Source organism: Epinephelus moara, chromosome 23 (genome assembly GCF_006386435.1).
Source record: "Epinephelus moara isolate mb chromosome 23, YSFRI_EMoa_1.0, whole genome shotgun sequence".
NCBI lineage: Eukaryota > Metazoa > Chordata > Actinopteri > Perciformes > Serranidae > Epinephelus > Epinephelus moara.
In genome coordinates this window covers 27,878,749-27,891,692 of record NC_065528.1, presented here as the reverse complement: position 1 = coordinate 27,891,692, position 12,944 = coordinate 27,878,749, and the positions used below count along the sequence as shown (strand labels likewise).

Sequence of the window (12,944 nt, the reverse complement as noted above, 5' to 3'; positions counted from 1 at the left end):
GTTATTTGTGCCAGTTTAACATTTTTGGCTTCATGCACCACTGGGGTCCTGCCTCCAACGCTGTATCCTGTTCTCTTTACACATCAAAAGACATGTAGTTAAATGCAACCCAGACCACCTCGGTGAGTGGTTTGAGCGATCAGATCACAGTGCGTCTTGGTGGTCGTTTACACTTCTATTGGCGCAGTACATCGCCCAGAGTTCAATGCAAGGAAAGGCACCTCTTAAAAAAAGCCTCTAGGACAGTACGGAGACAAAACAAGACCACTAATTTAATTTTTTAATTTCATTAAACTGTGTGGACCTTGAACTAATGACTGAGGAGAAATCTGGACCCCGTGGCTGCACCACTTAGGTACCACTGGTTTAAAAAGGACCTGCAGGCATCTTGGTACACTTGATTATCTGAGCTTTTCTTGCTTAAAAAGCTGCCTTCTGCAGCTGGAAATTAATGTGATGAGAGTGGATAGACTGAACCATGCAGTTAATGTGCCATAAAACCAAAACAATGCGCTAAAAGAGGCTAAAAAGCTGCCTCGTGGCTGCAGAATTGAGTGATAATTCTATGTGGGTTTATTACGACTGGCAACCCTACAAATGCCTCCTTGAATTACTATGAATATAATGGTCCCAAACCTTTTTGGCTTGTGACCCATTAAAATTAGTCAATGTGTACTTGCAACATCTTGTCAAAAGTTATGGTCTGTGAAAGTGATTTTCTTTGTTCTCAGACTGTTTATTTTGAAGCCTTTTAAAGGCCTGCAGATGTTAAAGTGTTTCAAAAGAAAGAAGCAAAACTTTTCTGCAGCAGAGATAAAGTTGTCTGCAGGTGCAACCTATGGCACATACTGCACAGACAATGTGGTGTTGCTTTAAAAGGTGACTTCCCCGTGGAGTGTTGACATTATTGTGTCTACCCCCCTGTGCGTGTGACACCCCGGTGATCTCCAGACCTGTTAGAGCGTGCAAGCATTCCGTCTATTACAAAATCTAGGAATGTTCCACTGAGTCACGAACAAAAACACAAAACAAATACTTGAACAATAGCATGTACAGTAATTACAGCCTTAATATGCGGTTTCAGTAAACACAACTAATCCTGGAGAGACAAACCACAGACGAGAGCCAAGCAACCAGAGAAATGCACACATTCAGGACTTTCTGGTGTCAGTGATATTGCAGCGAGCTGTCCGTCCCATTCAGCTTTGCTCATAATGTGCTGCCTCATACTGCAATTAGAGCTGGACGAGGGCCTGCGCAAGATACCTCAAAGCATGCAGGGAAGCGTACTGTTGGTGCTGTTTACTTATCCCACGACGAGGAGCGGTTTTGGGGGGTAAGGGCCACCGCTCCCTGGCTCTCTCCGGGCTGGCTGGGGAGTGGGTGCGGTGCTCCTCTCTGCCCACCACCTGGCACCGTGGAGGCTATGTCTAGGAAAGAGACCTCTGCCAGGCCTCAATTACGGGGAGAATAATCCAGGACACACTGAAGCAATTACAGCCCCATATAAATCAATATGCTTTGGGTTAAAAAGTGATCTGCTCCCAACACTCTGGAGAGGCTCTGACTCAGTCGGCCTTTGATTTTTTTCTCAGAGATGGGAGCAGTTTCTCGGGAATTGGGCAGGGGATGCTGCTCTAGCTGCTGCTGCTGTGGTTTAAACTGTCACTCAGGCTGAGTAAACAGTCAGGTGACACGGGCTGCGAGGAAGAGCGCAGGATAAATATTGATTTGCAGTCACTGAGCCTGTATAAACAATCATTGGGAAATTTATGTTGCATAAAGTAGAGACGCTGCATAAAACAAACAAGCTAACCCGCAAATTTACAACGTAAACAGATGACTTTATGTGTGCTGCACTTGAGATATGGATGCTAACGAAGGATAAACACTGTGTTATTTATGTATAAGGAAGCTTGCAGAGTTGAGAGGCTCCAACACAAGCTGTAACAGCAGGGGGCAACACTGACAGCTCTCCCTCCCCTGTGAGGTCCAGCTGCTGAGCCCTGCTGCTCATTAGCACGACTATACTGCCATCTCCTGGTTCAGGAACACTACTGACGAAACACTGAGCAGCACTGGTCGACCTCATGAGTGCTGCGATTGCTCCAAAAGCAGCTTTTGACTTCCTGTTGTCACGACAAAATCCTAAATCCTGAAAGACTAAAGTCCCTCTGCACTCTAAAATATATTGTGCTTTCTGTTTCTCCACTTAGACGTTTAAGTTTGACCGTAGAGGGCTGCTTTCACATTCAGCTGCTGACAGAGGAAAGCTGTTTGTGCTCAACTTAAAGGTCCAGTGTGAAGGATTTAGGGGGTATACAGGCAGGAATGTAATATTATGAGTATGTTTTCTTTAGTGTATAAAGGGACACTTATCCCAAGAATCAAAAACACGTTCCTCTTACCTGTGGTGCGATTTTTCAGTCTGGATTCGGTGTGAGTTGCAGTGTTGAAGATATCAGCCGTAGAGATGTCTGCCTTCTCTTGAATATAAAGGAACGAGATGGCACTTGTGGGGCATAAAGCACCCAAGAAAACAAACAAAAAAAAGCAACTGTACTTTGGCCATTTGCCCAGTGCAGTGTAAAACAGTACTCATCTGTGAAGAGAGCACTTCTCCAAGGTGCCAGACACCACCGATGGTGAGCAGTTGCCCACTTGAGTTGGTTATGAGCATGCAGATGAGCTTCCCTGAGACAGCTTCTGCAGAAATTCGTCAGGTGTCCAGGTGGCAGACCTCAGACCATCTTGCAGATGCAGACACTGGATGTGGAAGTCACGAGCTGGTAACACGTGGTCAGCAGTTGTGAGGATGGTTAGATGCACCGCCATCACAGAGTCATCACTGGAGACGTCTTACGGTAGGGAAATGAACATCCAGATCATGGGCAACAGCTTATCCAGACAGTCCTGCAGTCAGCATGCCAATGACACGCTCCATCAAAACTTCTGTGTCATTGTGCTGTGTCATCAAACTGCACATTTTAGAGCGGCCTTTAACTGTGACCAGCCCAGGGCACACCTGTGTGGTAATGATGCTGTGTAATCAGTGTCTTTGTATGCCAGACCTGTCAGGTGGATGAGTTAGCTTGGAAAAGGAGAAACTTGCCGCCACCATTTGAGAGAAGTGTCTTTTGAATGCATTAAATAGATCTGTAACTTAAACCTGTGAAAACTGGGAGCAAAAACAAAAGTATTTACATTTAAATGTTTGTTCAGTGTAGATGACACTCAGCTTGTGCTGCTCAAAGCACCACAAAATACATTTGAAAAACTCAACATCATCGTCTCTTTCCAGAAATCATGACCTGAAGATACTGAAGATAATCCACAGACCTTGTTGTGAGCAGTTTCATGGAGGAACTATTTTCTTTCTACTGAACACCTGCCAACTGTATCACTGCGCAGAAGGAAGAGTGCATCTACTGCTAGCTCACCTAGCACCACTGAGCTAGCTGAGGACTTGAGACTTGCTTGATTAACACTGACATAAGAGCCGACTTTGACTTGGTATTTATGACATGACACTTGACTTAGAATTTAGACAGATGACTTGAAAGAGACATTGATGTTGAGTTTTCCAAATGTATATATTTTGGCACTTTGAGCACCACAAGCTGAGTGTCATCTAGTTCCATTATATTGGAGAGAAGGCAGACATCTCTACAGCTGATATCTCCGACACTCTGCAACTCACACCAAAACTATCTAGACTGATAAACAGCACTACAGGTAAGAGGGAAAATATGTATTTCTGATTTGGGGGTGAACTGTCCCTTTAAATCTGAGTGTAACAGTTTTTCTGGATAAAGCATCTCAGAAACAAATTATTATTCAAAGCATCTTTTATAGGACACATATGGAGGGGATCTTTAATATTTAATTGTAAAAGTTATCATGAAACAAAAATAAGGTGTATATATATTACAAGTAGGTCACCTTTTCATCTTGCAGAGATCCAAGGGGAGAGTGGGTAGCAGCACAACTTGTGAGCACACGTGAGCTTGTATACAGAGAGGCAGTCAGAGCTACAGGCTACAATGAGGCTAAAAACAGAGTTCAAATGATGTTTTTCCAAAAAACTTTTTATGTCGGGGCTTCAGGACACTTGGATCACTACGGACGAGCAGTTCGGGGCTTCAGGACACTTGGATCACTACGGACGAGCAGTATGGAGATATTTCATGGTTTCAATTACGTGTTTTTGGACGTTTGAATCTGGGGCGCCGTCAGCCTGCATTAGGTGGAGTTGTGTTGCTACCCCCTCTCCCCTTGGATCTCCGCAAGTGTTGTGAGGACTGTAAAACTTCACCTGAGCCTCCCTCGGCATATGGGTGAGTAGATAATAGCTGAATTTTCGTTTTTGGGTGCACTATCCCTTTAAAATGTCTTTTTACTCGGTGACCATAACACGGATTTGTTTTGGGTGATTTGGGAAGAACAAAATACTGATTATGTACCTTTTATGAGGGCTAAAAAAGCTGTTGGTATTAATAGAATATCCAAATGTCTCATGTAAAATGTCAGAAACAATAAAAAAATGTCCATCACAATGCCCTACAGCCACTGATGACTCAGCATGGGAATCGAGAACAGGTTCCAGTTGATAACTGGCTCCATATTCTCTGAGCTTATCAATTCCTTCTCTTGATACCTGCATGTTTTCCTGACAGTTGCATAACAATGACCTCAAACTTGCATCTACGTTGCTGGAAACTTGCAACACGGAGTCATGGCGGAGAGGAAGAAGCAATTTGAAAGTGTGGCTTCATTTAACAAAGACAGACAACAGAGCAGAACAGTTAAACAAATAATTGATCATCATGTCTTTGTTTGATTTTCTGACACTCGACTAATCGATGACATTTCAGCACTTATTTTAAAATAAAAATGAACGGAGCAAGAATTACATTCATGATAAATTTATTCCAAAAAGCCATGTAAGCAGAAATTATTCATTGTCTTGTAATATATACATGCCTCATAGTTCATCATATGCTTTATAGAAGATGTAAATCAACACAGTAAAGCAACAGGGACAGAAAAACAAAAACAACCAACTTGCAAATTGGTCAAAATCAGACAACAAAGAGCGATTTAAGTGTTTTTGGTGACGATGTTTCCAGCTCACCTGCATGAAAATACAAGCGTCTCTATTGAAATTCTATTCTGACTTCATCAGTGAAGGATGGCTCCACTTTGACCTCATGACTGAGCGAGTGTTCCCACAGGGACTTCTTGAGGAGGAACCCTAACCCGCAGTCCTCACATATGTAGGTCTTTGGCTTCCCAGCGTGAGTCCTCCTGTGTTTCTTCATGTGATACGACAACCGGAAGCCTTTGTCACATATGTCACATTTAAATGGCTTCTCTCCCGTGTGGATGCGCATGTGCGACTTCAGATAACCCGACTGAATGAAGGCTTTCCCGCACACTTCGCACTTGTACGGACGCTCGCCGGTGTGGTAGCGGTTATGTAGCCGGAGCTCGTTGGCGGTCAGGAAGGTCTTCCCGCACACCGTGCACTGGTGCGGCCTCTCGCCTGTGTGGATGAGCTCGTGCCTCTTCAGCGACGTCTCCTTCATGAACTGCTTCCCGCAGCTGTTGCAGGGATACCGGACGCCGATGTGGATTTGTTCCACGTGGTTTGTCAGCTGCAGCTTGGTGCGGTAAGCCATGTCGCACTGTGTGCACGCCCAGGGTCGCTCCTCGGAGTGGGTTCCCATGTGCACCGTGAGCTCCGAGGCCGAGCGGTAACACTTCCCACACTGCCAGCAGAGGAACGGTTTCTCCCCCGTGTGTTTCCTCTGATGGACCGTCAGACAGTTGGACGACCTGAACTTCTCCGGACACATGCTACAGATGTACGGGAACTCTCCTTTGTGGATTCTCTGGTGGATGGCGAGGTAGGAGAGCTGGATGAAGGTTTTGTCGCACTGAGCGCACGGATACGGCCCGGTGAACTCGTGCTGCTTCTCGTAGTGTTCCCTCAAGCGCCTCAACAGAGTAAAAGTCTGATCGCACATGGTGCACTGCATCGGTCTGTGCATGAGCTTGTGCCTCTCGAACGCGGGCTCGTTGGCGAGTATCTTCCCGCACTCTTTGCAGTAGAGCGGGTCGTGAATCCTCTGGTGCACTTTGAGCATCGTCATGCTCTTGAACTCTTTCCCGCAGTCGTCGCATTTCATGATTTCGCTCACTTCCACTTTGCAAACGTTTTCTTGGTGCTCCTTCAAAGCCGACGGGTACTCGAAGTGTTTGCCGCAGTTTGAACACCACACGGGTATTTTCAGAGGCGGCCCCTGTTGAGGGTCGGTGCTGGTTACCTCGCTCTGGCTGGGCCCCGCCCTCTGCTCCTTCTTCCAAGAGAATCGGGTGATTTTCTTGTGACAGATGGCGTAAATCTGGTGTCTTTTCAGCCCGTGCATGTGTTTGAAACGCTTCTTGCAGTGGATGCAGTGATACGGACGGTCCTCTGTGTGACACTGTATGTGCCTGTTTAGTGTTTTGACGCTGTCGAACGCCCGCGAACACACAGGACACACTTTGAGGGCTTTTTTCTTGACTTTCTGCACAGGCTCAGATGGAGAGTCCTCACAAGCGTCTGCAGGTGCGTCTGGATTTTTGTCTTTCTTATCAAATATACCTGCATCAGCTTCAGCCAAAATCTGCTCCACCGTCTTGCTCTGCTCCTCTCTGATCCCCTCGTGACCGTGAATGATCTGATGCTTCTTCAACGTGTCCTTGTACTTGAAGCCCTTCTCACAGGTGACGCAAATAAAAGGACGCTCCTCCGTGTGAGACCGTAAATGCTTTGCAATGTCCGCAGTGCACGGTAAGATCCTGCTGCAAATGGGACAGACTTTGCCCTCCGTCGACCCCTCTGACGGTGGCTGTGGATTTAAGCGCTGCACCTCCCTCTTCTTCGGCCTTTTCAGCTCTCTGCTCTTACAGATCTCCTTCTGGTGTCTCTTTAAAACGTAAGGATTCTTAAACTTCTTCTCACAGAAACAACAGTTATACGGGCGGTCCTCAGAGTGCGACCTCATGTGTCGCTCCATGTCAACGCGACGGCCAAAGTACTTCCCACACAGAGCGCAGTTTTTGTTTTCTGACATCTCAGAAGTGCTGGGATCTTCTGCGTCCTCCTCTTTACCATTGTTACCGATCCCTTCCTTTTCATGAACACGCATGTTGTGTCGGTTCATGTCGTAATGGTCCCTGAATCTTTTGTCACAGTTGGCGCACTTGTACTTAAATTCCCGATTGGCAGAATGAGTCTCCTGGTGGCGTCTCATGGCCGCAGCCCGCAGGAAAACCTTATTACACACAGGACAAGTCTTATTATTAGGGTACTTTTTTCTTTGCCTCTTCTCTGTCGTAAAGTCTTTATCCGTTATGGCTCTTCTTTTCCCCTGGAGCCTTTTGCTTTGTTTCAGTGGTTGAAAAGCAGCTGGCTTCAGGGCGTCACCGACGTCCTCAGCTCCATCCTCGTTTACTTCATTTTCTGCTTCGTCATCGGGATCGACCAAACCTGACGGCTGCTCGATCTGTATGTAGTCCAGCAGCGTCACAGTTTCCCCCTCCACCTGGACGGTCATACAGCCCTGCATCTGCTCTGACGGAGGCTGCAACTGTATTTGATCTGCGTCGATGACGACCTTCTCCAGCTGAGGGAGGGACAGCGAGGACAGGATGCAGTTCCCAAAGGAAGACGGAATGGTCTGAGTTTCATCTGTGGGGAAAATAAGAATCCCATCAGCTTTATGGTTCGTGTCTATAAACAAAACCAGATGAGAAAAAATGTGCTTCATTCTCAGAAACCAATAAATCAATCTTATATCTTAAAATGTGTTTCTTACATCAGAAAAAAGCACAATTTTCTGTTGAGGACAAGAAAAGGTATGAGGTCAAGATACCTCATTAAATAAAGGATATAACGTTAATAACTGATTGAATTACAGCCCAGATGTGACTCACCAGATAAGTCGAAATGTCCCAGTGTTGTGTGGTACAGGAGCACAGTCTTCAGGTGCTGAGGGTCAGGAACAGAGTGCACACACTCCTCCAGTGCAGATGGAACGGCACTGAGCATGGACGCAGTCTGAGGAAGAGACACCAGATTACAGTCAGAACAAGGAGTGAAAAGTGAAAAGTTTTTGTCGTTGTGTTCACAGGTTTTCAACACAGGGACAAACATTTGAAGGTTTTTAAGCAATCTCCTGGTCCTATTTTGTAACATGTACTTGGCCTTATACTCAACGGTTTCACATTTCAGTGACGTATACCACCACCAACATTACTACCAACCAGACAGGTGAGGTTACTGAAAAATAAATAAAATACAACCAAAAAAGCTGGTTGACCTGGTGAACTGTCATCTGATGTATAACTGCACGTCTCTTACTCCTGTTATTATCTTAAGTCAGGGTCAGACAACAGGAGTTTTGAAATCCTAACGGATTTTGAAATCATGTTGCATCACACGAGGACAAACTTCACAGATGTTCTTCTCTCTAATCTCAAACATGCACACACTACAACACAACATCTCTTTTTCTATGATTCTTAAGCAGATTTATGTTGCAGTACCTGCTGAATGTCTGGCACTGGAAGAAGCTTCTCCAGTCTGGACAGGAAATCCAGCATTAGCACCTGTAGAGCGCTGTCATATTCAGGCCCAAAATCCGTAGGGAAAACATCCTGAAGGAAATAATCACAGTTTAATGCTCAGGTACCCAACAGCCACTTCACATTATACATTTATACATCCTATACACACCAAGAGTTTAACTAACACATAAATTCAAAGACACAAGTTACAAACCTGGAAAAACTTCTCCTTCTCTTCAGAGTCTTTCATCAGCAATTCAACCTGATCCACAAAGTTGGATTCTGGAAACTCGACTTCTGCAAAACACGGCTGGAACAGAAATATGCACAGATGCAGTTGAAGCAGAGAAAAATGAAAATTTGATGGAAACCATGACAACACTGCTGACCTAGATATCATATTCAAAGCAGCTAACCTGTGCGGCCCAGGTGGATATGAGAGACTTGATCCGCTCCAGGTGCATCTCAATGGTTTCTGTATCTCTTATCTGCTCGGCACGACACAATTCAAGAACCACCTGTAACACATGGTGTCACCTCGGGGTGAATACAGCTGACAGAACAGCACCTGGAAGTGTTATTCACTCAGACAGGATTCAGCACTGTAAAATTTAAATCTTTAATAACTCTTTTCAGATGAGACATTCGGTGCCTTGCAGGTGACGCCGACATTTTCTGTCAAAAGAAATATTAAAGCTCTTCATCAGCTGCTCCTTTACTGTCAGTCTGCCAGGCCGTAATTTAACTTTTTATTGTTTAGATGCTGTGAATTCTGATGTCTTCACCGACTGAGTCAAAGGGGACCACTAGAATACACAACTTGTTTTGACAGATAAACATCTGCATGAGAGAAACTGCTGTTGTTGTCGTATTATGTTTGCTCACAGGAACCATTAAATGTCTTTGCTAAACACTCAACACATGACACCCTACAGTCTTACCCGCGCTCTGAGGCCCAGGAGGAGCTGAGCTTTTTGATCTGCATTCAAAAGATCAGGTACGAGCTCTGAAACCGTGCTGATGAACTCCTCCACCATCCCGTAGTCCTGCACGCTGCCCCTCTGCACGACCTGCCACATGGCTGCAGACACCAGGCGCAGAGGAGGGATGAAGAGGCGGAGAGATGGCAGCAGAAGGGGGGAGTCTGGGGAATATATTTACAATGTTAAAATCAGAATTTGAATAATCACATGTTCAAAGTGAAGCCTTTAATTACAACTCTAATATATCTCATCACCACAGTTAATGTCTTTATAGAAAGTATTTTACATGACTTTGCTTTAATGTTTGAAATGAATTACACACATGTAGAAATAGATATTATTTTTTCACAATTAATGATAAAAAATATTCGATATTTTTCTCTGCACAGGCTTTTAGTGAAGACCGTAAACATTCCAAGGTCTAGAGAGTGTAGGCTTTAGTTTCAGACGTTTATTGATTAAACTCATTAAGTCATTTAACTAATTACTGACGGAAACACTGAAGACCTCTACTGTATAAAGATGGTCCAGTATTCTAATCTTAACATGGCATAATATCAACTATTGTCTGTGTCAATCTAAGTAATCTGTCTAAAAACACGTACAAGTCACCACTTAGGTGCCAAAAACGGGCTTTATTTCATAATAAATAACCTCAAAGACATCTCAAGTAGCTTCTTTGTCTTGCAGAAAAGAAATATGTGAATATACTGTAAATAAAAGACATATGACTTATTTTATAGGGCTTTCATAACCAGTTTAATCCATTATCCAGCTTCTCAAATGTGAACACAAGCTGAATTTTTTTTTTTTTTTTTTTTTACAATGATAAATTTAATTTATTGTAATATTTACAAGCTATCTGTACGTCAAGTTGGGTCTGAGATATTGTGCAGGGTATTTGTCGCCATTTTCTGACACTTGTTCAAGTAACAATCAAGTCCAGTACACACAGCTGATCACATATGGCAGCTTACATATACATTGGCAAGCAACCCCAAAAAAACAGCCAGTGGTAGCGGGGACCGGGGTTGGTTGGCACAACTTTCACTCTTTATCATACTTCTCTGACATAATTTATGTTGATATATTCTAACCAGCAACTATTGATAGGTTAAAGTCTCAGCTATACATATTCTGTGATTTATAATACACACAATAGATTAAAAAAATTAATAAACACAGTATGAGTCACAAACATAAAACCTAAGTATGAACATGCGAGTGTACATGAAATGTGTTTGGGATTTTGGGGTAGACAGTAGGCCAACATAATGCATATGTTCTTAGTTTCTGTTACTTTATTTTATTGTTCTGTGTAATTAACGGGAGCGGACAAAAATAATTAATGTTAAAAGGGTAGGTGTAATAATCTAAGGTGTCAGCCTACACCTTTTCGTCATTAACCTAATATTTTTTTATTGTCTGTCTGCCAGTGTATGTGAGTTTTGTAGGTTGGAAAATGACCAACATAAACTTAACTAAACTAAACCTTCAAAGGACCAGAAAGTAGCTGAGTGCCAACCAATCCCACTCTCCTCTACTATGCAAAAAACTACATTACCCCCAAGTTTAATGTATGTGAAATATAGTGTGGTAAATCAATAATGACACACTTAACACTGCAATATTTTGTCACTATCCATCATATTTCCGAACAAAACCATTTTAAAATTAAGTATACTTTAATAACTGACTGACAGAGAGTGAACCTCAGGCCTTTGGGGTCCCTGGTGGCCCAGTGGCCCCGGGTCAGTCACCCAGTATGATGTGCTGGCACATTATTTACTCCCAGCTCCCACAGGCTGGCCCTGGTTGCCTTCATGGACTGGCGACAGTGTCGTAATTACCACTTACCGCACATGACAACCACAACACAGTGGTAACATGGCTGCGGAAGTCGTGACTACACAAGTTGTTTCAATTAGTAAACACGATTTACTTCTTAAAATTCCACGTCGTTTTTCTAATTGGCAAGTGTTTCTACTTTCCTGCTAGCTCGACTTTCAGACGTTAGCTGTGTTGCATTTTTGTTTTTAGCTACTAGCTAGATAACTGAGCAGTTTTCGATGAAGCCCACGAAGGCAGCATCAGTCAACCGTTACTCTGCTAGTTTTCACATGCTAGCTAATGCTAACCTGTGTCAACAGTGAGTTGTCACCGCCTGTGACGTTTACGTATTTCTCTCATAGTTAAGTATCAGTGCAGATTAACTAACTACCTAGCTGGCTAATAACTAGCTTAGCTGACGTGAAGCTCCTTCCAGTAACTACAGTACACATCAGCTCGCTAGCGCTGTAACGTAGCACAAAGCCACCGCCATCTCAGAGCGGGGTACGCCATGTTCAAAATCGGGCGCACACAATCCAAAATAAAACCAGATAACTCTGGATGGGTGGTACATGTTTAGGTTCTCTTTGGCTTACCGTTTTCGGTGCGATACGGGCTCTCCATTTTATCCAGGAAAATATCCAAATAGACGAGGAAATGAACTCGGGGTTGTTGTGAGTCGACGTCTGCCCGACCCTGCGGTGCAAGTTGGCGGGGAGGAAGGGCGGCTCGATATTCAGTCCAGACTAGAGTGCGCAGGCGTCGTCGCTAATATACGTCTCGGTGGTTTGTTTCACTAGCTTCTAACTCCTCATAGTTTAATACATGGTTACATAGTTTACATCTACTCACACGACCTGCAGAGACACACACTCTGTTAACTTTACACACAGAAACGACTCTGTGTGGTGTCTTTCACTAACTTCGGAGTTGCCTGCATGAAAACATGTTCTTCTTCTTCGCCTGTTGAATGTCGGACTCACATGAAGCTGCTCTGGTGGTCACTGCCCCCTGCAGGACGTTTGAGGAAGTGACTGTTTTTAAGACAAGCATGGGCGGCTTATGAGACAGTGGACCCCTGGGCACAGACAAAAGGCACCACAACCTCTCCCATATAAAATTGATTGATTTTGTTGCTTGTCTTTGTTGTGGTCATTTCCGTCTTCATTTGTTGCTGATGTTGTTATTGTTTTCTCCTCTGTGAACTTATTTCATGTCTCTGTATTGTCTTTTTATAGATAATATTGTATCTATTGTGTCTCCCTATAACAATTTTGTATCTCTTTTGGTCATTTTGCCCCTTGATACTTTTTTGTGTGTGTCTTTTTGAAGTTGTTTTGTTTTTTGGTGTTAATGTAATTTTGTGTTTCCTTGTAGTGATTTTGTCTCTTTGTAGTCATTTTGTGTCTCTTTATAGTAATTTTGTGTCTCCTTTTGCCGTTTTGTGTCTCCTTGTAATCATTTTGTGTCTCCTTTTGTCATTTTGTGTCTACTTGTAATCATTTTGTGTCTCCT

At 43.7% G+C, this 12,944-nt stretch overlaps 1 protein-coding gene across 1 annotated transcript; it reads right to left on the bottom strand.

Moving 5' to 3' along the window:
- Nucleotides 1-4,909: 4,909 nt before the first annotated feature.
- LOC126385218 (zinc finger protein 14-like) lies at nucleotides 4,910-12,396 on the bottom strand. The gene is made up of 7 exons (XM_050036821.1): nucleotides 12,026-12,396; nucleotides 9,558-9,760; nucleotides 9,033-9,134; nucleotides 8,831-8,926; nucleotides 8,596-8,706; nucleotides 7,984-8,107; nucleotides 4,910-7,738 (listed from the first exon to the last, which is right to left on the bottom strand). The coding sequence occupies exons 1-7, from the start codon at nucleotides 12,051-12,053 to the stop codon at nucleotides 5,157-5,159; spliced, it is 3,246 nt and encodes a 1,081-aa protein (XP_049892778.1). The 5' UTR covers nucleotides 12,054-12,396; the 3' UTR covers nucleotides 4,910-5,156.
- Nucleotides 12,397-12,944: the final 548 nt, after the last annotated feature.

Bases quoted from the DNA above. Each gene is read 5' to 3' on its own strand.
- LOC126385218 (XM_050036821.1), bottom strand. From the start codon at position 12,053: ATGGAGAGCCCGTATCGCACCGAAAACG. The intron at 8,927-9,032 runs GTTAGCTGCTTT...TTTCTGTTCCAG, and splicing joins TATCCACCTGGGCCGCACAG to CCGTGTTTTGCAGAAGTCGA. The intron at 8,707-8,830 runs GTTTGTAACTTG...TATTTCCTTCAG, and splicing joins AGAAGGAGAAGTTTTTCCAG to GATGTTTTCCCTACGGATTT.